The 23,468-nt window shown below is 56.4% G+C and overlaps 1 protein-coding gene across 1 annotated transcript in view; it reads left to right on the top strand.

Annotated features, from left to right (window-relative positions):
* The first annotated feature begins 306 nt into the window (after positions 1-306).
* Positions 307-23,468, top strand: part of NOL4L (nucleolar protein 4 like) — a 66,731-nt gene continuing 43,569 nt past the window's right edge. Inside the window, exons 1-3 of the mRNA XM_074604948.1 lie at positions 307-794; positions 18,368-18,523; positions 22,207-22,318. Of these exons, the coding sequence (XP_074461049.1) occupies positions 486-794; positions 18,368-18,523; positions 22,207-22,318 (577 nt within the window). The 5' untranslated portion in view covers positions 307-485. The remainder of the gene's footprint in view (positions 795-18,367; positions 18,524-22,206; positions 22,319-23,468) is intronic.

Below are 23,468 nucleotides of genomic sequence, written 5' to 3'. Positions count from 1 at the left end.
CGGGGGAGGGGGGTTGTGTGTAGTGGGGGGGGGGGGCCCGTCGTCGTCGGAGCGGCCGCTCTAACAGGTGGGATCCCGCTGAGAGGAGGAGGCGGCCGGAGGGGGGCGGAGGAGGCAGGGACGGGCGGGCGGGCGGGCGGAGGGAGGGAGGGAGGGGGGACGAGCCGGAGCCGCCTGTGATCCTGTGACAGGAGCGGCTGCTGCTGCTGCTGGCGCCGCCGGTGCCTCCCTCCGCCCGGCTCGCCGGGTCGCTGTCCGAGCCCCCCGGCCACCCCCCCCCTCCCCTCCCCCGGTTCCCTCCTCCTTTCCCCGCTCCATCCCGGGCCGTCGCCCCCGCAGACCGTCCCGGGCCGCGTCAGCGCCAGCCGGGCTCACCGCGCCGCCCCGGCTGCCCCTCCGCCCGCTCCGGGACAGGGCGCGGGGCCGCCGCCGCCGCCGCTACTGCCGCCGCCGCCGCCGTCGCCGCCGCCGCCGCCGACCGGGCGATGCCGAAGCCGCCGCTGCTGCTGCGGGGGAGCCGCCCCGGGGACAGCGAGCTGGGGCGGCAGTTCCGGGACTGGTGCCTGCGCACCTACGGGGACTCGGCCAAAACCAAGACGGTGACCCGGAGCAAGTACCAGCGCATCGCCGAGGTGCTGCAGGGGGGATCCGGCTCCGGCGGCGGCTCCGGCGGGGGGGAGAAAGGCAAGTTCCAGTTCTGGGTCCGGTCCAAGGGCTTCCGCCTGGGAAACGGCACCAGGGAGGCGACGAAGATGGGTCAAGTGGTGGTATATGTGCCGGTGAAAACGGGAACGGTTAGTGCGCTCCGTGCCCCGGGGGGCTCTGTGTCTGTCTGTCTGCCTGCCTGTCCGTGTCTGTCTGTCCTCCCCAGGGGTGCGGGCGGGGGGGTGGGGTGGGGGGGGTTGCCCCGGGGCGGGGGCGGGCATCCCCGGGGCCCCTGTCCCCGCCACCGCCACCGCCGCTCCGGCCCTGTCCCGTCAGCACCGGGCGGCCCAGCCCCGCCGCCGGCCGCCGGGAGCGCGCATGCCCCATGCGGGGCGCGACGCGGGGCCCGGCCGCTCCCGCAGCCCCCGCCGCTCCCCGGGGCACCCGCCGCGCCCCCGCCGCCCCGACCCGCCCGGGATGCGGATGGGGAGAGGCGCCCGCCCGGAGCCTCGCACCTTCCGCCGACCCCCACCCCCGCTCCATCCCCATCCCTGTCCCCGTCCCATCCGGTGCGGCCGCCGTCCCCGGGCGCTGCCGGCGCTGATGGCGGGGGGTGGCGGTGCCCCGCGCCCGCCGCCGTGCACCTGCCCCCGCGGGGGGGCCGCGCCGCCGCCCGGTGCGGGCCCCGCCGCCCCCTTTCCCCCCACCCCCCCACCCCCCCGCCCCGTCCGATCACGTTCGCCCGGCATTTCCCATCCGCCCCACGGCCGGGGACAGGTCTGCAGTCAAGGGCAGAGAGCGGCGGGGAGGGGGCGCCGGCACCCCCCTTTCCCCCCCCCCCCGCCGCCGCCGCGCCCTGCCCGCCCGGCCGCCGCGCCGAGCGGAGCGGAGCCAGCCCGGCCCGCTGCGGCTCGCCCGGCCCCGCCGTCCCGCGGCGCTGCCCGCCCCGGCGCGGCCGCTGCAGCCGGTGCCCTGGAGGTGGGGGGGTGAGGGGGGGTGCGGGCAGCGGCAAAGCCCGGATTAGGGCAGCCCCCCCACACACACCCGCGGGCCGCCGTCCCGGGAAACTCCCCCGCCGGAGCCTCATTGTTCGGCGCCCCGCCGGGCCGGCGGCGCGGGGCGCACCGGCCGCCTCCCTCCCTCCCTCCTTCCCTCCCTCCCTCCTCCGCCCCGCCGCCGCCCGGGGCTGCCCCGCCGCCCCCATTGTTCCCGTCCCGAGCGCGCTCCGCTCCCCGGCGCGCAGGGAAACGCGCAACTTTCGCGCCCCCCCCCCCCCCCCCCCCCCCCGGCCCTGTGCGCAGGGGTGCGCCCGGCGCGGCGGCGCTCCCCCGGTCCCGCTGTCCGGTGCGGGGGGTGGGGGGGTGGGAGGCGGGGGGAGACGGGACAGGGGACACGGCCGGCCCGCCGCCTCGCCGGGGGACCGCTCCGGGCCAGCGGGCACAGAAGGGCTCCGGGAGGGATTTTTTTTTTTTTTTTCTCCCCCCCTTTTTTTTCCCCTCCCCGTCCCTCCCCTCCTCTCCCCGCTGCTGCTGCTGCTGCCGCTGCTCTAAAGGGTGCAGTGTTTTCTGTGCACACACAGACTCCAGCATTGATGTGGCTGGAGGATGCTTCCATTGAGGGCAGCCCATCTGTGGCAAATGCTTCTAAACGCACTATTTACCTCCCATCTGGTCTGCCTTATTATTGGGGGGAGGGGGAAGGGTCATTATTTCTCCCTTTCCCTTCGTGGTGCTCAGAGGCGCCTTTCTTTCTCCCCTTGCAGCCCCCCTCCCCCATGCCATGCCCCAAAAAAATTCTTCGCAATTTTTTTTTTTTTTTTGAGACCTCTTTGCAGCCCTCCTCTCCCGCTTCCCCCCCACACACACCACCAAAGAGCCCCTGCCGAGGGCGGATGAGGAGCGGTACCCCCGTTCCGCAGCTATCACACTTCCCCCGGGTCCTCTCCATCTAGCCGGCGACTCTATCCCAGATCTTCCAAATGCTGCAGAGTCATGGTACCCCAGAGAGGCCGAGCCAGAATCCCTCGACCCTGCCGCTAGCTAGACGCCCCCTCCCCTTTGTCCGGGAGGGGGTCCCTAGGGTCAGCAGCTCAACGAGGCCGGCGCAAGCCCGCGTATTCCCAAAGGGCTTCCGCACAGATGAAGTTTCAGCAAAGGAGCGTGTCTAGGCCCCCGCATCTTCCGTGGCAGAGTCCCTGCAGGCTACAGATAGGAGATACACCCAGGCTCCTGTGAAACCAACAAACAAAAAGCAGGCATGCCCTCGGGGGACAACTGAATTTTCCAAGGGGCAATACCGCTTATTTCCCAGCGCCTGCGGCGCCTGCCGGACGTTTGGGCTGGGAGCGCTTTGCAGAGCCACTGGCTGTAGGGAACACCAGTCATCCCGCTCCCCCAAATCCTCTGGTGCTGGGTCTGTAGAAGTTGTTGCCTCTGTCCCGGCCCTCCCCAGCCCACCATGCCCCTCTCTGCCAGGAATCCCGTGGACAGTTTCAGATGGATGCAGTTGCTGCCTTTTGGTTTTGCCTGAAAGTGGCTCTCAAATTTAGAGATAACTTGTCAGGGATTTTCTTCAGCTCCTGATAATTCAGTGCTCCCCTCGTCCTCGGTGGTTTGGGCTGGGTTTGTGGGTGTATTTCATTTCTCTCATGCATGGAGTCAAATAATTCCTGAAGCTGATACGAGCCTTTTGCTCGACAGTAAAGCGTGTATGGTGGTTTAATGCCTGTTTAGCTGCTTTTCCCAAATACTTCTGGAGTGGCATTTCGGTTGCTTTCTCCTGGCTCTGCTCTTCAGCAACCTGATCCCGCTCCTCCTGTCCGCTCGTCCTTCTCGGAGCACATCTGCGGGAGGAGCAGCGTGCTCGGGACTGTCCCACAGTTGAAGAGACAGGCAAAGCACAGCACCCAGGCGGGGTGCATCACCGGGGAGGGGGGGGGGAGGCAGGGGGTGCGCACTGCTCTGCTGTATCTGCAGGTCACTACAGGAAATCGGAGGTACCAGGAGTGAAAGCTAGAAGAGAGGTGGTAAAGAGCGTGTAGAGGGCAGCAGTGGGGATAAGATCTTTCCTTCCCCTGACAGGGCTGGGGCCACTCATCCTCTGGAAAAAAAAAATATTAAAAATTATCCCAAATGCAAAAAATAATAACCCCCCCTGCAGCAGCACGGTAGAGATTTTCCTTTTGGCTTAACGCATCCTGAGCTGGTTTGTGCATTTTCTGCGCATCTGTAGCGAAAACATAATTAACATGTGGTTATTATTTTCTCTCCTGAGTAACTTTCCCTTGCCCTCCTCCAGGCCTCTCATCAGAACAGGCCTAATCAGATTTGGGTGGCTTGAGAGCTGGGACTGTGCACTGAGAAGGGGGCATCTGCCTTAGGTGGTGGTCAGAGCAGATGGTGGTCTTCTCAAAGAATGCACTGGGAATAGGAACAGCAGTGCGGACGGATGTCTGGCACAGAGACTGTTCAGATTTCTTTTTCCCAGATGAACATCCCAAAGATGCTGGACATTTAACACATACAATTAAAAAACCCCTCCGCAGATAAACACATGAGGTTTAGCAGTGTAGGACATTGTTGTCTGACAGCCCTATTCAGGTGTGGGCTGGATGCTGCATCCTTTAGGACAAGGTGTTGGAAAAAAACGCATTTAGGCTGTGCCGAGGAGGAGGAGGAGGAGGAGCAGGGTATATCTTTGTGTGCTACTGCAGCACAGACAATGGATACAGCCCAAAGTGTCCAGGTCTGCCCTTCTTTCACATGGGTAACGGGGGCTAAGGTGTAAAACACCTCCTTATCTACAGACTGGACCAAACCCCGGCACTGGATGCGCAACCCCTCTCCCTTCTCCCCAGATTTGCTAAGAACTGTGGGAGAATCTGTTCGTGACAAGGTGCTAAGATGCGGTTCATTATAGTCTCGTGTCCCTCTTGTCCTAAGCATTTAGCATCATTTAGACAGTCTTTCTCATACAAATGTGGAGTGAGATGGAGACACACTGGCAGGCGTGGGGAAATGGGCAGCGTGTTGGTGATGAGGGGCGCTGGTGACAAGGGGCGCTGGTGACAAGGGGCGCTGTGGCTGGGTTTGGCTGTAGCAGCAGCAGGGTGTGCAGGGGAGGGTCAGCCTCAGACTCGGGATCGGGCATTGTCCGCGGGGAGAGGTTACGTGTCCTCTCTACATCGATGCCGTACTTCACCCGTGCCTGGTGGGAGCTTGTCACAACTCCGGAGCGGTGGCCAGGCTCGCAGGACAGATTCATCCTGGCAGCCCGTGATGGAGGCTGGAGGGCTGCGGGATGCGGCAGGGGGAAAGCCTGGCGTCAGACGGGCCCTTCGGGAACTGTGCGGAGGCTGGGGGATTGGGTAGGCTCTGCAGCGCTTTTGATTTGTCTTTCCTGCTCCATCCCTGTCCCCGGCAGAGCTGGCACGAGGTTCTGGGGTTCCTGTGGGCGTTACTGAAAGGCTGAGGACATTTGGGCGGGTGGGTTGGTGTTGTACAAGTACAGTTCACCTGTGCTGGCTCCCCCGGAGCCAGATGTTCAAAATTATTTCACAGTTGTGCCTGGTGAAACTCACCCGAGCAAAGGTACTATCGCAGGGGGAGCGCTGTAAAAAGAATTGACGAGACCAAAAAGCAAAATGGATGGAGGCCTTTCACTGACAGCAGGAACAGCATCACAGGGGACACCGGATAAATCTCACAGTACAGCCTATCCCTAAATACGTTTTAGCTCCAGAGACAGGGAGTGCTGTGATGCGAAAGCCGCGGTGCCAGGCCTTAGGACAGCACAGCTCAGTGGCAGAACGCTTGAGCTGAGAAGCCAGGCATGTTGGAAAGATGCTGCTCCAACAGCTAATAGAGGCTACATTTTTCCTGGTACAAGTACCCTTCAGTGCCCATATTCAGTGCCCCAAAAAAGCTGCACATCTATAACCTCTAAGAACATTAGTCAACAGAAGGTTTTCACTATGTGAATAACCACTTAGACTTTCTGTGGACTTCAAGTGATAAAAAAAAAATAAATCAAGCCTGTTCAGAAGAGCCTTAGACAAGGCAAATGGGCCTGAGGGTATTATCTGAGAAATTGTCTATTACTTCTATAGCACAAGCCTTACTTAGAGCATACAGAGCCTTCACCTGCTATGAAATAGCCCACCCCCGAGCATGTGGGGCAGCACCGGCTTTTCCAAGGAGCTGAACCGATGGCAGGTTTACGCTGAAATGTGCACTTAGGAGACTGGCACGATGCTGGCCCAGGTGCGCGGTCCCATCCAGCCCCATCTAGAGAAAATCTGCTACGTCGATATCCCTTCCAGATTCAGCTCCAAGTCTGCACCACGTCAGGAGCAGTTTTTATTTCCGAAGCTGCTCGTGGTAAGAGTCACAGCAGTGATACCCAGTCCTCTGGGCCTGAGAGCTGGCTTAAGCTCACCAGGCAGCAGCAAAAGCCTCCAGCACCTCAGCAAGGTGAATTTAAAGAGCTCTGATGATCTGCAGTTACGCAGACTGGCAGAATGAAGTTCCTCACCCAGCTGGGAGCAGGAGAGTTGGCAGCAGAGCCCGTTTCCAGCTCCTGCCCACTCGCACCCCTCTGGGACAGCCTGCTGAAACCGCTTCTAGGGATAAGGGGGGAAAACAGCATCTAATTCAGTCCTTCCTTTTTTTTCTGCCAAGGCTCCAAGCCTGATTATAAGGCAGCCCCACCGTGGTTGTTGGTATGGTGGTAGAGCGCACATGGTGCAGCTCCAGCGGGAGACACCACCATCCCCAGACAGCCTCAGCCTCGGGGACTGGCTCTGGACGTAGAATCATAGAATCATAGAATGGTTCGGGTTGGAAGGGACCTTAAAGATCACCTAGTTCCAACCCCCCTGCCATGGTCACCAGCGCTTGCAAGACCTGGAGTCATATCAGCAAAGGTCCCACATCCCACTGCTCCTCCTGGGCCCAGTCCCCTGATACATGTCTGACTGAATGGTTTCTAAAAGAATAATTTCTCTCTACCATCTACACTGTACATCCTACATGAGTCCAGAAACACCGACGGCACTGCTGATCCGAGAGGAACAGCTTTTTTTGGGTAACTTCCATCCGGAAGTTATCTCCCTCACCCCACAATTGCTTTCAGATTGGTGGTTCTTGGCGGGTATTGCTCTGAAGAAGGTAAAAAAGCAAACAAATGAAGCACAGCTCTGCAAGGCCTTGTTAAATGCATCTAAAATGGAAGGAAATCCAGGTCTGATGAGGGGCCGTTGTTCTGACTCTTCAGGTTATGTCCTGCCTTTGCAAAGGAAGAGGGGTCCAAGCCCTCAGGGCCCTGAATGATGGAGGAGCTGAGGGGATCGTCTGTAAGAGCGGTGTGTGGGCTGTTCTCAGCTCTCCTCACGGGCCGTGACTCAGAGGGGTTCGCTCTGACCAGGGGAATTCGGTCGCTGACTAAGGAGAGCCACAGAGCCCCGGAGAGGTGGCCACGCTCCTTTCAGTGAGGACTTTCTCATGAATCTCTTTGTCCAAAGCATTCTCAGCAATAACCTCCTGCTAATAGCATTTCTACAGTCTGCTCTTACGTTAGGCCTGACATGAGCAGTCTGTGAACTACATTTTGGACAAACAAATGGCGGGGAAACCACGGAGGCGCAGAGGAGCATCGATGCGGTGTCCGTTCACCCGGCCCGCACGGATGCTCTGGCTTCCCAAAACCTCGTCCGCATTGCTGTGACAGGGGAACGCACGTTCATATCTCTTTCTTTAGTGCAAATTAGCAGTTATGTTCCCCTGATCTTATATCAGCTGTGCCCGCCTCTAAAGAATTGCATCAAGATGGGCCAAAGCCACCCCTGAGTTTCGGTGCCTGGTTTAATTAGCTGATTGTAGCGAAGGCAGGTACCTGTTGGCCAAAATCATCGTCTTTGTTGGAATGCTGCTGACTTCCACTTTTATGGCGGGTGCCAAAGAGCAGCAATTTATTTCAGGAGAAATAGCTGCAGACTGCGTGTGCGTGTACATGGGAGCAGACAGTAAGAGCAGAGGTTTGGCGTAAGGGCTTCTTCCCTGCGTGTCTGAGATGAAGGCAGCGGAGTTAAGCGGAGGGTGGTTGTGTCTTGCCAGTGCGGTACGGGGCCTCTCATGGAATGACAGGTGGGAAGGCGAGATGCTGTGTGAATGGTTTCTCTCTGTCCTTTGCTCTGCTTCGGCTCAGCAGCCCAGAGGGACGCGTTTCCCTTCCCACACACAGGCAGAGGCGATGCTGGTGGCTCAGGATGGACCGTTCCTCGCCGAGAGGGAGGGGATATTCTGGGGGAGACGGGGTAACTCAGTCTCCGTGAATCAGAGTTTGGGCTTTCTGCTTGCCAGAGACGGTGATGGGTCTGTGTTATGGGAATCTGTGGGCTAAAGAATGATGTGTGATCAGGCACCCCCCCAAAAAAAAAAAGGAGAATAAACTTTGGGACTCCTGGCTTGGCTTGCATTTGAAGGAGTGACCTCAAAGCAAACCCTGAGTCATCTACTCATCCATGCTGCCGAGACATCCCAAACCTTCTGGGTTTCGATGCTGCAAGTACCGTTTGCAGAGGTGCCCAGTTACCCACAGGGCGTTCCAGTTTGCAGTCTCACAGCACTGGGACAAGCAGCCAGCCCAGGGGAGCTGGTCCCTTGGGGACACGCTCACATTTATCATTCCCATCAGTGGTTTGGATGCTGGTTGTGCGGCTCCTTGAGCCGGGACCAGGCATCTCTGCCAGGTTGGGAGGAGGCCTGTCTGCTCCCGCTCACCTGCGCTGGGCGTTTTGATCCAGCAGAAAGCCCTTGAGCTGGTGACAAAGGTCTGGATGTGGGCTGGAAAGTACAGTCCTGTCTCTTAGCAACTGGTTCCTACCTCTGAGCTCTCGGAGCCGTGTGTGGGACAGAGAGCATCAGTCACGCTCCTGCTGCAGCAGCAACGCGCTGAGGAGGGGATGGGGGATCAGGCCGGCTCCAGCCACCGCCAAAACGCTTAAAGAAGCTCAGGCATTTCTAACACAAGCAGTCATCTGTGAGTCCTAATCAAAGCTTCGGTTTAATTGCTTTCCTCGTGCCCTTCTCTGCACGGGGAACGGAGCACGGATTGGCTGGCGGTGGCGGCTGCCTGCCAGCTACCTCCAGAGGCTGCTCCGTGCTGCCCCGGCTTTTTTTGGTCACAGGGGTGGGGACCAGGGAGGGAGGAGGAAGAGGGAGGACACGGCCCATGTATTTCTAGAAAAATTAGATGTCATAGGGTCCTTCCCTGAACTCCCCTGCACCGCACTTGGGAATCCCCCGTCCCTCTTACGGACATTTGCATTGCTATTTTCTCTCTCGGTGCTCGGTTCTGCTGTTTCACCCTCATGTTTCCTCCTCCTAACCAAAAGCAGCTCCTCTCTGGTGAGCGTTTCTCAGAGGCTCCCTTGCCAAGCACAGTTTCATAAACACTTTCACGAATCCTCTGCTTTGTCCTCCTAATTAACCATCCAATTGGCCCCCAATGGAGCCTTCACCTCTCCTGCGAAGATCCTGCTTGCGCAGATTATAACCTGTCAGCTGCCAATTTATTCCTCACGCAGAGGGCAGGTTATATTAATTGTCTGGCTTCCCTGCCCCGTTTGGTTTGCCCTCCCTTTCTTCAGCTCCCAGTAGCATCCCTGTTTGGAGACACAGACTCACAGAAAAGCAGGGGGACCCAGATGTGAAGCAGCTCGGTGGGACCCATGTGTCCAACCTGCCGTGATGTAGCTCTTAGACCAGATGTGATGGGATGTTGTTGGCCTGTGTCAGACCTGAGAGAGGGGTCTCTGTGGATGGATTACCACGATGGAGCGTTAAACGACACACTTGACGTCTGCTCCCCCCACGTGTAGTCTCAGTCAGGAGCTCAAAAAAATCCATTTGGCCATCCCCGGTTAATGGGGAATCCTTCCTGGGCATCATTTACAAGTCAGAGCTCAGATTTTGGAGAGTTGGGGTCCACCTTGTGTGCTTACGTTGGAAACATCCAGAATATGGGGGGGGGGTACCTGAATGCAGGGAGAGGTCTAACAGATTTCCATCGACATCTCTCCCCCATGCCCCCCCAGTTCCCTCTGTAGGACCCCCCCACCCTTACAGAGCCGCGTGTGCAGCCCAGAATAAACGCGCGCAGGGACAACAGTAAGCGCCTGCACTCACCGAGGGCACCTGCCATGTGTTTTGCTGGGTTCCCACGTTGGGAAAGGGGGTGATGGAGTCCAGCCTGACCGTCGTGGTTCAGCACCGTCCGCATTTAAGGCGCCGTATTTTTGAACCCAACGCGCGCTCATGGGGAGCAGCAGCAGCGAGCGACGTGGTGGGGTAAAGCGGGAGATCGGCATTTCCAGGCTCCGGCACCACGGACGGGCTGTGCTGAAGCCATCGCAGCTTGGCAGGGCTCAAGTCCTGCCTTGCCCTTACCTGGTGAGGAGGCTGGATTTGGGGAAGGGAGGGCGTGCAGGCGCTTTACCCCCCACGAACGGCTGCTGAGCTGTCAGCGTTTTCCTAGAGGCACATCTTGCTGTTCCTGTGGGAGTCTCCAACTGTGGCCCACATACTCAGAATTGCCAGGGAACAGGGAGCTGACACTGGGATGCCAGGCATCCAGGGCTCAGCCTCTCAGCCCAGCCTGACCTTGATTCACTGTAGCATCATTTGTAACTTATTTTACATAATTTTGCTTGCCGTTGACGAGCTGAACTGCCGCTGCTGCTCTGTGCCGCCTCCTACTTAGTTTCATTTTGACATCCCCGTGTCCTCGCTGTAGGTGCGATGATGCTGCACGGCTGCCCTAACGCTGCTGGGTCTATTCCCAGGAAGAGAGGGGTCACCTTGCTGTGACAGGTAACCTCATCACTTGTTACAGTGCCTCGTCCCCCTCCAACTTGAAAGATTTTGCTTTGGTAGTGATCTTTATTAGATTAGTGCCTCAGTGCTGGGGAGATGGCTCACGCTGATAAGTTACTTCAAGAAAGAGCCAGCTCTAAACATGTTTGAGTTTGCGTTATAGCTGTATATTTTCAATATCTTTTACATTTCTAGTTTTAGATTTCTCTCAAGATGCTATGGAATATTAACCCTCTTCTAATTATAAATGCAGTGTACCAGTTTCCCCCCTTTTTCCCACCCCTGCAGCTTCCCCCCCACAAATCACCTAAAACAAGGTTCAAATGATATTAAGCAATAGCTAGCCATCTTTACAGATTTATTACAAAAAAAAACCAACCCACAAAACCTCACATTTTAACTCCACCTATTTCAAAACAGTAAAAAATACTGCAACGTTATAATAATCCCCAAATAATAATGTCCGTGGTACCGTCCCTGGTGGCAAGCCACTGTGTGACACTTCTCCTGCGCCGGTGGCATGCTGCAGAGCCGAGCAGTGCCATGGTCCCCAGTTGATGGGTGGGAAGACGGTGGCCCCAGGGAAGCGATTTTCTGGGCAGGTCAGTCAGATGTTCAGCCTTTCTCACCAAAACCAAGAGAAATGGTGCTCTGACAGTGTAAGAGACAGTCTGTAAATTCCCTGATGAGGGGGATCCACAACCCCCAGTATTTTGTTACCTTTCAAACATCCTTCTCGCCTGCCCTGTAACCCGCAGGCAGGGCAGTGCCGGCTCCCCGCTCCTTCCTGGCAGCCGGGCGCGGGGTCACGTTTATTGGGGAGCGCTGCGCTTGCCTCTGCGTGCCAGATCCTGTGGCTCTTGCCGGTAGGCAGCCCGCTGCTCGCGGGGAGGCAGCTCTGCTCTCCTGCGTGGTGCAAAATGTCCTCTGCCTCCCAGGCGGAGTAGGCATCCGAGCAAACCTCTCTGCCTGCTGGGCTTCTCCCGGTCTGGGATGGAGAGCAGCACCCCGTTCTCCATCCACCAGATCCTGCGTTCACCCACCTCCCCTTGGCACCAGCCGGCAAGGCAGCCCCGCAGCAAAGCCCACCTGGGCCCTCTCCGCAGCTGGAGAGAGGGCTGCCATTTCCAGGCTCGCCCCTCCCAGGCCGCCGTGTTTTCATTCCCAGGGCTGGGAGCCGGGAGAGGAATAAGTCGAGGTCAGAGCAAAGGCCTGGACCCATCCCGACAGCTCAGCTGCGGCTGCTGAAAGAGCAGCTCGCTCCTAAGAGGCGCCTGTCCCCCCACTGAAAGACATACACCTCAGCTTTGTTTGCCGTCTAAAAATAATGCGCCCAGCTCCCCCTCACAAGGAAGTATTTACTTTGCAAAAAAAAAAAAAAAAGTATTGTGTACAGTTCTGGGTAGAGAAACAATGCAAATGCACCCAGCGCAGGCTGGTGGCCGGGGCCTTGGGCACACCGGTCCACCGGCTCCTGGCCTGAGTCAACGCGTAGCTTTGGGAAAATGACTTATTCTTTGTGCTTTGGTTTCCCCTGGAGAAATGAAGTCTCCTGGGCTGGAGTGAAGCTCGGCTGATCAGCAGAGCCGGGGCTGGTTTTACTGCAGTAAGTAGGACTGTAGCTGGAAGCGCAGGATGGGACTTCATGTTTGCTTGGTGGTTCCCGGGAAATGACATAAATGCTTAGCGCAGAGAAAACATCATCAACATTTCAGCAACCGCTTTCCCCCCAGTTTTCAACCAGAAATGATCAGAAAAATTTCCCAGCAAAATATTTCCAGGAGAAAAAAGAGCAAAATCTGTAAAGGAGACTATTTCCCATATTCTTCTGATGGGTTCTTTTTATTATGAGAAATACATCTGGTATTGTTCTCAGCCTAGCATTTCCCCAGTGCCTATTTCTAAGGCACGCACTGTGCCCGTGGCATGAGGGACAAGAGGAAGAGGGAAGTTCGAGGAATTTAGCTCTTCTTTCTCCTCGCAGCATTAGCAGAGGGAGCCTGCTGTGGTTTAACATATCCCCCGCAAAAGCTGCTTTCATCCTACACCTAAATACCATGAGGAGTGAACTTCCTAAAGCCCTGGAGAAGTCTAAATATAGAAGCCAATCAAGGACTGACTTCCCAGAGATGAGAAGTACCAAGAACAGTTTCTTGATCAAAAGTTGTAAGAGTCCATATTGAAATAAAACGTCGGTTTTGGTACTGAGGCCTGTGCAGAAGGAGTAGTTGCAGAGGTGGGCTGTGCTGCCTGTGCTCGCTGCTCTGTCTGCCAGTGGTACCACGGCGCTGGGTGCGGGACGCAGCCAGGGAGGCCGTGGGCTGCCGGGGAGATGGACTCGAGGTATCGTCTCTGAAGCACCTGACGGGGATGTCTCTGACAGGGGTGTCTCTGACGGCACGGCAGCATTTCATCCCTTGCTGCATGTCGCAGTTTCTGTCTGACTGCTTTGTCCTGTGCACGTTGGCTCCTCGTCACAGCTGATAATTTTTTTCTAAAGAACAGACATTTCCTTAGAACAAAACACAAGTTGTAGAAATTAGAAAGGCGCCTTAAGGAGAAAAGAGAGCAGAGTGCTCCAGGTAAAACACAAACCCAAGTTTGCTGATCTCAGAACAGGTATGTGACGGCACCTTTGCGCATGCGGCAGAGGGAACCACCGAGGGTTGTCAGTGCGGGTGAGGGACAGCTGATTGCTGCAGAGATAGCGCTGCCAGGCAAGGGCTGGGGAACACGCAGTCGTGCCGTGGGGTGGCTCGCTCCAGTGTGGGACTGGGGAACCCTGATCCTGACCCGTCTGGGGGAAGGCGGCCGTGCCTCGCTGCTGGCGGGCAGCAGGAACGCCAACAGAGTGAACCACGCTGCGTCTCTCCTGCATGCAGGGGAGGTGACCTTGAGGGGCAGCTCGATACAGCTGGCCCCAAACCTCCCGTTCGGGTGGCCCGGGGATGAGGGTGACAGCAGCCCTTCCAGACAGCAGTGGGAAATTAATGTTTAACATACTGGGGGGGGGAGATGCTGTGGTTGGGAGATAGGGAGATGAACGCTTTCATGTGGGAGATGCAAGAAGAGGTGAGGGCAGAGGGTCTGCTCCCCGGCCAGGGAACAGAGTGCAGCCATTATCAGGCAGGGCTCTGCTGGCAGGAAGCGGCTTTTGACTCACAGGAAGCTGAATTCGGCTGGTATCGGCCCCTCGCGCAAAGGCCAGGGGAGCATTTTATCTACCGTTGAACACAGCAGATGGGGAAGCGGTCGGCGCTCCCTCCCATCCTTCTCCTGCTCCAGCACCCCCTACCCAATGGCCCTCCCGCGTCCCCCCTTCTGGAAGGGGCAACTTTTCTGTGGAGCAGCGAAGCAGGGGCAGCTTCCCAGGCCCCAGGGGAGCTGCCAGCCCTGCTGGAGGAGGCAGAGATTGTCCCTGCCAGCCGGTGCCAGGGCAGAGCCAGGACCTTCCAGGCGTTTGAGCCCAGCCCAGGCAGGTACTGGGTCTTCCAGCAGTGCCCACCCCAGTTAATCTGAAGAGGAGCACACAGGCTTTGGACAGCTGTCTCCCTGGCTTGCAGTGCAGATGAAATCCCCCCAGATTCTCCTAAATCAGAAAATCTGAGGCAGGGAAGGGCTCGCAGGGACGGGGAGCCCTGTGCGTGGGGCCTGCTGCTCGTCCCTTGGCCTCTCCGTGGAGCTGCCCCGGGCTGGGAGTCTGGTTTCGCGCCAGGGCGGTGGCAGCTCGCAGGGTCTCAGGGTGGATGGAGGTCACCGCGGAGGGGATCGGATGGCAGCTGCCAGCCGCAGACCTGCTGCCCTGCAGAAAACCCAGTTTGCTTGTCAGTGCCGTAGTTTAGCTGCGAATCCCTCCGGTTGTGACAGTTTTCACACGCAGGCCGGGCAGCTGAGGAATGGAGGCAGGGGCCTGGGTGGCTGGGAGGGGGAAGGAGCCGGCTGGGTGGGGGGAGGCCGGCCATGGAGGCGTGCGGGTGCCGCTGTGGGGCTCCAAGGCAGGGCAGGTCCATGTGGGAGCCATGGCAGGGCTGCCAGGAGAGCGGCAGGGAGCAGGCGGGACAGCCGGCGCCTGGGGCGGCGGGAGCCTGCCCGGTCCCCGGGGCCAGCCCACACCCTGGGGTGCCTGCAGCCGTGTCGGGGCCCTGCCCGTGTCCGGTCGGGGCCCTGCGGGCGTGAGGAGGCGGCGGCGGCGGGCCCGGCCCGGCCCGGGGGAGCGGATTACCGCCGGCAGCGCGCGGCCCCGCCGGTTGCCATGGTTACCCCGCTACCTGCCGGCGGGGCCTCAGCCCGGGCCGGGCGGGGGGGGGGCGGCCTCCCCCCTTCCCTCCCTCCCTCCCCGCCGCCGCGGCAGATGTCACCGGGCCCCGCCGCCGTACGGGGGCTGACCGGGCCCCGTCCCCGTCCCCTCACGCCGAGCCGGGCCGCCCCCGCCCTGAGGCCCTGGCCCCGGGGAGCGGCGAGGGCTGCTCTGCGGAGGGCGGGCCGGGGGAGCGGGCCCCGGGGGTCGAGCGGGCCCTCCGGCGGGCAGGAGGGAGGGCGGCTGCCGAGAACAAAGATGCCGGGGCAGGGGCTGGGCAGGCGAGCGCTGGCAGCGCCATGGCCGGTCCCCACGCCTGCGGTGGCGCAGCCCATCCTGGTGCCTCGCCCCAGGGCATCTTCTTCTGCCTGAAATGGCTGTCGCCTCTTCACCGGGCACGCTGGCCTCGGTGATGAGGGTCACCCCTGCGCGGTGAGGTGACCCCGGCCCGAAGCGGCCCCCTCCCGGCACGGCCCTCGGCTATAAATAGAGCCCGGTTGCCCGAGAGCAGGAGGTGGCTGCGGGAGAACGGGAGGTGAGGGCGCTGGGTGGGCAAGATGGAGCCGGGGAGGCGCGGGAGGGACCCGGGCACTGGGGCCATGGAAGAGGCTGGAGGGGGTGGCTGCGGGGGGCTGCTGCGGTGGGGAAGGGGGCTACGGGGGCTGGTGAGGTGTGAGGAGGAGGCAAGCGAAAAAATGTGGGACTAGAGGAGATGGGAAAAACAAAGGGCAGCTGGGGAGGAAAAAGACCTGATGGGGAACCTGGAGGAGAGGAGGGAGAGCACTGACGATGCTGGGAAGGTGGGGAGGAGGCAGGAGAACGTGGCGGGGGCGAGATTTGTGGGATGGGATACGCAGGGATGGATAAGGAGAGACTGGAAAAGGGGGAGACAAACTAATGCTGGGCAAATGTAGGGAAAAGGAGGATGCCTGTAAGGTGGGAAAGGGACTTCCTCTCCTCAGCACCTGAAATGCCGCCCGTTCCCAAATGCTTATCTCAAGGCTGAGCTTTTGCTCCTGAAATCTTTTACTCATTTTGGGGGCAGGTGACTTCCCATAAAGCCCTGGCATCAGGAGGGGGTAAAAGCATCCCTTATTCCCATCCTTCTTCCCAAATTAATTTTTATTGCTTTTTAAACCTTAGGGTTTTTAAGCCGTTCTGAGATATTATGGGCTCTGACTCATGCCTTGAATACTCGTGAGCAATACGGGGTGTGGAAGGAGGAACCAGAGGGGCGTGGGCCCCTCTGAGAGGTAGGCTATAGTGTGTGTGTCCTCTTAAATCCTAGGTCAACATTTGGTTATATTGCCAGATATAAACCACTGTAATCCTAGAAGCACTGACTTGATACAGCTTCTTATATCCAGTGGCTTTGATACCGCATGCATCTCACCTACTTCCCAGAGCTAAATAATCATCACGGGGAGAGAAGTCACAAGGCTGATGAGGGGATGGAGAGATGCAAAGAATCAGGGGAGGGTCGCTGCAGGGAATGGGATGTTGAGGAGGCAGCTCCGGCGTTCAGCCAGGGTGGAGAAGGCAGCGCTGGAGGTGCAGAGAGGCTGTAGTGATGCCCAGACCCTGAGGTTACCTTAACTGCATTCATTCTGAAACCGACGAGGAAATAGGGAACCGCTGGCCATGCAGGGAGGAGGGTTTTAGTTGCTTGAGATGGCCCTGGAAATAGTGATTTGCGCATGGGGTTGGTTACAACCTTAATTTTGAGGGCTGCTCTTGTTGCATCTGACTGTGCTTTTCTCCTGATGCATTTTTCTTTGTCCTGTTTCTGTAATTATCCTCATTTCAACCTTGCTCTGAGGATTATTGGTCAGTAGGAAGCCTCCTAATGCCCGTTCCTCCTTGGCAGGGGAATACCCATGCCCTCGATTAAAGCGAAACTCCCTGAATGGTGACAGAAAAAATTAGATCTATATTCCTCAAAGACACTCCCGCGGGGGGAAGTTTCCCGACCCTCACCACAGCAGCACTGCCACCCTGCCCCTTGTGTTCATTCTCAATATTCTCTTTGTTACAGCCACCTTTATATACGGCTCAGGGCTCCCTGGGGAAGGCAGAGGTGGTTTGTATTGGAAAATCCTTGTGCCCGTGTCCTGGGTGATCGCACCGCCCTGTCCCACTGTAGTCCATGCCCAGTAAGGCAGTCTCTTTTCCGAAATTGGGGTGAGGAGCCAACTTTAATAGGCAACGCTTTACATTAAAGCCTGCTTCCCCAAGAAAATAGTCTAACAGGAGGCGGTCCCTCTAAATGATTGATTTTTGAGAGTCCCTTGACTGGTGGCTTAAGAACAGCATTTATTCAATCTATAGACCGTGTAAGATACACAAGAGCCCAACCTCCAATAACAACAAAAAATGAAGGGTAGAGGAGTGGGTGTTCCCTTTGCCTGCAGACCTCTGCCAGCCTCCGCCTGCATTCACAGATGCCTGAATGCACGTGAAAAAAAGATAGTTTGCAGGTCATTGAGATGTGCAGGTTGCTGCTCACCAGCCTGGTGTGTACCAGCCAGACGGCATCCAAGCATACCTATTTGGAAAGCGGGCCTCAAAGGGACGCATTGTGTGTATATATATGTATGTATATGTGTATATAATACATATATTTATGTATATATGCAGCTGTCTATGCAACAATGGCATTTTTTCAAGGAAAAAGCTAAGCGACCTCTCAAAGCCTGGCCCTTTTTCAGTACCCCCTGCCATTACAGCAGCCTCCGATTGTCTCCATTAGCACTCCCGGCTCTGGCGCTCTGTGCTGGAGCACCGTTAGCAGCTGCCGGGTACCAAAGGCTGCCTCCCCTTCCCGCGGCGCACCCTGCCAGTGTGAGCTGACACTGACGGTGCCAGTCAGCTCGGAGGAGCACTGCTCCCCACACTTCCCACTCCCACCAGTCTGTCACCACTGCCGTGTGGCAGAATTACTGCCTCCTGCTCTCCGGCACATCCTAACACACAAAGAGCTGTGCTGCTGCTGCCAGCGCTCAGCTGCTCTGCGTATGCGAGAGAGGGAGGGTGCCTTGGAAAGGTCAGTGCAGGGAAGGAGGGCGATTCTGTCTCCTTCCTTTAGGGGCCGTATCCTGGCATCGCAGTGAAACCTTGTCCTGCCGGTTGATCCATGTTCGTGGGGATGGCAGCCAGCGAGGGTTGTGGGGCTTCACAGGGTGGTTTAGTACCATGTGCAGGTCCAAAGAGCTTCCTCTGCCTGTTCCCTGCCTAGCAAAATCATCCTAAATTATGAAAATTGAATTTCTTCATTGGTTGTGACTCCACTCTGGACTCTTCCCTTTTTTTTTGTTCCTGGCCCAATTTCACTGGCAGCTTTAGCAGCACAACAGCAGCAGCCGCCACTGCCCTGGCTACAGCAAGATCCTCCCTGGAGCACTGTTTAATTTATCCCCCACATCCCCCATGCCCAAGGCAGCCCGGAGCTGGAACACTGCGACTCTGCCCCCTCCAACCGCATTAGCCCCGGGCCAATCTTGTCACCCCTGTCACCCATCGCTGACACTAACTCAACTTGCCTGCACTGTTGTAGGGGGCAGATGGACTGTCGGAGCCCGAGGGCATCTCTCTGAAACGCGTGGCGGTGGTGGAAGATTTCTTTGACATCATATACTCGATGCATGTGGAGAGCTCGTCGGAGCCAGGCAAAGCACCCAAACATGCCGGGCAGAAGAAAACCTACCGAGCGGTGAGACTCCCCCTTCGCGTGCTCCGGGCAGCGAGGGGATGGGAGCGAAGGGGCAGAGGGGCCGTGGGCATCCCATGGGGAGGGGGACAGGGATGGGAGGGCAGGTAGAAGCAGAGTCGCTGGCGGGAGGCAGAGGCGAAGGACAGTCCTGTTTGCCTGTGCGGGGAGGCGTGAGAAAGGAGTCGTTTAAAGGCAGAGCAGCTCTGCTTGGGAGACGGGAAACTGGGCTGCAGTGGCAGCACGATGGTACGGCTGCTTGGAGAGGAAAGATCAAGTGAATCATACAAAAACAACTCTACATGTCTGCGGGGAAAAAAAAAGAGAAACGCTCAGTATTACTGATGGACAAGGGGACGTTTGCCCAGTCCCCTGCGCACTCTGCCCTGCGCCATCTGCTTTGTCTCTGTCGGCCAGAGGGAAATGTCTCACCTGGGTTTTGAAGGGCAGGAACAGCCAGAAAGAGGGACTAGGACACGGCCAGAATCTACCCCTCTTCCCCAGTGGGGTGGATGCTCTCACCAGCCCATGGCTGGGCTTCCTCTGTTGCAAAATGGAGGCAGCCACCGAGCTAAGTCTCATCAGGTGCTCCGTGGATGCTGAGAACCAGCTCTATCCATCCTGAAACCACTCTAGTTAGGTCAGGAATAATTTAGCTTGAAGTGTGCTTCTCCAGGGAGCTTGCTGTTTCTCCTGACTCTGCAGAGCCCTTCAATGCAAACATTTGGGCTCTCCTTTTACAAGAAGAGCTGAATTTACTGTCCAAAACTGAGCTACTCCCTTGAATCCTACAGCCCTAAGGACCAAGTCACTTAGAGACAGAAGTGGCTGGCTGGTGGCTCGTGTCTCTGGTGTATACATCATCTTGGAGAGGTCTGTGCAGGCTGCCCTGGTCTCTGCCATGATGCCTGAGATTATGCAGGGCTCGATGGCTGCCAGAGCCAGCTCAGGGGTGGAGTCTGCCCTGCCTGCCTGTGTCCCTGGGTTCAGCCACGGCTGTCTGTGCCGGCAGTGACCGAGGGGCAGCCCAGTGCCCTGCAGCCCCCCACGTGTGGTGGGAGCCCCCAGGGAGCGGGGCTCTGTGCTCACCACTCGTGGCACCACTCCATGCCCTGTGCATTCAACTCCTGCCCCTGCGGCACAGCCCTTGCAGCCAAGGGCAGGTGACCTCTTTATAGTCCGGGGGGGGAGCAGCCCCACCAGCACGACCACAATTCAAAAACTTTCCACTCATTTCCCCAGCAGACCACGCCGACCCTCCCCTAATTCCTTCAATTCAGCCCTCTGGAGGACTAATCTGTGCCCTGCACAGCCTCGGGGGAGCAGGCTGGATCCGTCTGTTTTCCCAGGCCTGCTCGCAGCAGTCAGAGCGCTTCACGCTCCACCCCTCTGTCTCCCTCTTGAGCTGAGATCATCACATTAGCAGCGTGTATCCCCTCCTGACCTGGCAGGACGCTGCTGGCTGGGCTGGCTGGCCTCGCTCATGCCCTGTCTCCCTGGAGCGCCTTTGCAGCCGGGTCTGGAAGGTGAAATGCTGCATAGCGGCACCCCGCGCCGTGGCTCGGGTGCACAAAGGGATGCTGCTGGGTGGTCAGCTCGGGAGGTTTCAGTGTCCCCTGCCATTTCTCTCCCTCTCCCTTTCCCCACCGTTTCTGATTAGAGGCACTGGAGAGTTTGCCCTTGTCCGTGACCTCCGGAGGGAGGCAATCAGAAAGGGAGTTTGGATGGGAGATAACTCATCAAGGAAGCTGTCTGCTCTGCAGAGCATCAAATCAGCTGAGAAATAACAACTGTATCACTAAAATTAGCTGAACGTTTGCAGCAGAGACTGTGGGCTTGCTGGAGCAAAAGAGGCAGGGAAACCGGGCTCAGCCCCGCAGGCAGCGCGAAGGGACATTTCCCTGCCTGCCCCACAACACCGCGTTTGCCACTGGCAATTTTCAGGCTCCTATTTTCAGCGTTTCTGTGGGAGTCCCTAGTGCTCATGCATTGATAAATATCGCAGAGAGGCAAAGGCTGAGCTGAGCAGCCCCTCAGCCACAACAGAGCTCGGTGGGGCTGGAACTAAAGAGGAGGAGAATCCCATGAGGACCGGGCACCGCATCCTCCATTTGAACGGCTGGGACAAGGTCCCTGCCTGAACTTTCCACCCATCTGGCATTAGCATGCATGTAAAACCTCGGGCTCTGCTGCCGCTCAGTGGAGATAAATGTCTCTCCCTCCCACGGCAACGGCGGGTCACGGGGCTGCTTTAGCCATGATCAAGCAAACCCTCTGCCCCATTGCACGCCTTCTATAAGATTATTTTATTCCAGGTTTAAGCATCGCCCTTTCCCGTAGGGGAGAAAAAGGCTTGGAATTGAGGTATTTTTAATTTTTGTCAACAAAATAAGGTGGGAGGGTGATGCCCCCTGGCCAGAGGAGGGAGATCAGGACATCCCGGGCTGCTCTCCCGGCTCGGCCCGTCACCAGCCATCGCTGGCGAGGTGTCTGGTTGCAGCCCTGCTTCCCGTTATGAGCCCCACTTCTGCCGGGCTAGCAGCCCCGAGGACTGGCACAAACAATTGAATTTCTGTCTGCTTTATGACCCCACTTGTAAGTGCTGTGACCCCTGCTGGGGTCACGGCCCCTGGTTTGGGAACCGCCGTGCTAGGACAAGTCACTTAGACCAAACAGGATGGGTGATTAACCGTAGGAACCAACCCCAAAGTAAGAGGTGGGCTCTCCACCTCTTAATGCCTTCCAATTAAGACCAGATGTCTTCCTGGAAGATGTTTTAGGCAAACCACAGGGCTGCAGGAGAACCTGGGTGAAGTTCCCTGACTTGTGCTACACAGAAGGTCAGACTCCATGATTTGATGGTCTCTCATGGCCTTACAGAAATCTATATTAAAATTGCCTCATTCCTTCTCCAAATAACCTAGTCTTGATCTTTAGAAATACTGTAAAATTGCTGCTGGCGGGGATTAATTGGAATAAGAGGACTCTGTGATAGCCAGGCATCTTCTGTGGGTGCTTAAGTCTGGATATAGTGTTTAACTTCAGGCATCCAAGTTTTAAATATTTATCCTTAGCTTTTCCTCATCTGTGAAATACAAATATCCCGCAAAGGTTCAGGAGACTTAATTCATTACTGTTTGTAAAAATGTTTTCAATTCCCTAGATAAAATATGTCACAGAAGTGCAAAGTATTATTAACAGTAATTGATTGTCATTGTGGGAAAAAGTGACCTGCCCTTACAAAAGATTAATGGATTCTTCAGGTTACTGGTGTGATGGTAATTAGCAACGCAAACAGAGCTGACGAGACCTTACTTTCCCATTTGATTCTTACACGTTTGTAGCTTTCCTCTTCCCAGACTTTGAGGGGGAATGGAAAGGAGTTTCTGGGAAGGAGTGGCTACGCAGGGAGCCCAAAGGTCTGTTCATTTGCCTCCCAGTGCCTTTCTGACACACCAGTTACCCTCCCAAAATGTTCTTCCATCAACAGTTGCTCCAGAAGGAGGGATTCTGGGATCCCAGGACTGGGCTGAAGGGAACGGTGTGTTGCTGTGAGTCGCTGATGTTCTCATCCAGCTGAGCAGGCGAGGTGGGAGGGTGCCGATGGCCTCCCGCACCCCCCACCCGGCTCTCCGTTAGCCATTCTCCCTCACCCAGGACATACAGCTGTCTCGTTATTTTCCCAGATTGCGGAGACATACGCTTTTCTCCCGAGAGAAGCTGTGACCAGGTTCCTGATGAGTTGCACCGAGTGCCAGAAGAGGATGCATTTCAACTCCAACGGACTGGAGCCCAAAGGTAAAGGCAAATGAATTCTGCCAGCAGAGCTGACACAGCGTTTCGTACCAGCGTGGTATCACTGATAGCTGTCGGGATACTGCCCCATCGATGAAATACTTCTTAACCTGATGGTTTTCTTAACCTGTCTTATTTTTCGTGCACTTTTATAGTCAAGCTGAAAGAATTGTTTAAATCTGGTTTGCCTGTCACTGTTTTCAGCTTAGAGAGCAGAAGCAGCCTAGCTTTCTTTCCGAGCATCCCCAGTGCAAAGCTTGGGTCAAAAATATTGCAGATATGTCTGCAATCAACCCATAATCGTATGTGGGTGGAAACTTCGATTTCTGAAAAAAAACATGAGCTAAAATTTTTCCTTTAAACTATTAATTTTGTAATGAAAGACACTGAATATGTCTGAAATAACTGAAGTTTCTGATAAAGAAGTAATTTGAATTAATAGATATGCACGTCATGATCCTATTTTTGATAACGGAAAGTGTTTTGATAATCAAAGTTATATTATGCCTATGCACACAACCAATTAGTGTGGCCATTGTGGTAGTTGGCTCATTATGGTTCTTTTGTAAATGGAACCAATCTGCAGCTCCTAGGCGGTACATAAGATGGGACCAGGTTTTCTTCCAGAGTAAATGGTTAAAGTTGACGTTTGTGTGGTTTTCTTCTGAATTACAAACTCATGGTCATGATCAAGTGCAAAGGATCAAACTGACTCTGAGAGGTTTTACCCAACAAAATTGCTTCTTTAAAAACACATAAGCAAACTCCAGAGAGTTAGACTATTTCAAAACTGTTAAGGCAAACAGGCTCATTTGGCAGCTCTTATCAAGCAGAGAAGCAGAATTAAATGAACAAAGGACCCAACAATAGAAAATTTCTAATATTAAATACCGATTTCTGACTGTTTACTGCTAGGAGGAGAGCTAGGGACAGCCCAGAGGTTCCGTTTAAGTGGATTATGTGTGCCAGCTACCCAAAGCTGGTGACTGAAATGCTTTGTACTTGTTATATTTTTTAGAAACTCTCCAAATAATCCTATGTGACATTTATTAGTCTAAGCTCCGTTACTGCGGCACTTCCCACTCTGCCAGCTAAGGGCCCGATCCCTCTTTCCAATTAGGTCAAGAGAAGTTTTGGCCTTTGGCCTCACTGG

The sequence above is a fragment of the Larus michahellis genome, chromosome 12 (genome assembly GCF_964199755.1).
Source record: "Larus michahellis chromosome 12, bLarMic1.1, whole genome shotgun sequence".
In the NCBI taxonomy this organism is placed as follows: domain Eukaryota; kingdom Metazoa; phylum Chordata; class Aves; order Charadriiformes; family Laridae; genus Larus; species Larus michahellis.
Note: the sequence above shows the minus strand (reverse complement) of the source record. Positions and strands in the feature narration are given on the sequence as shown.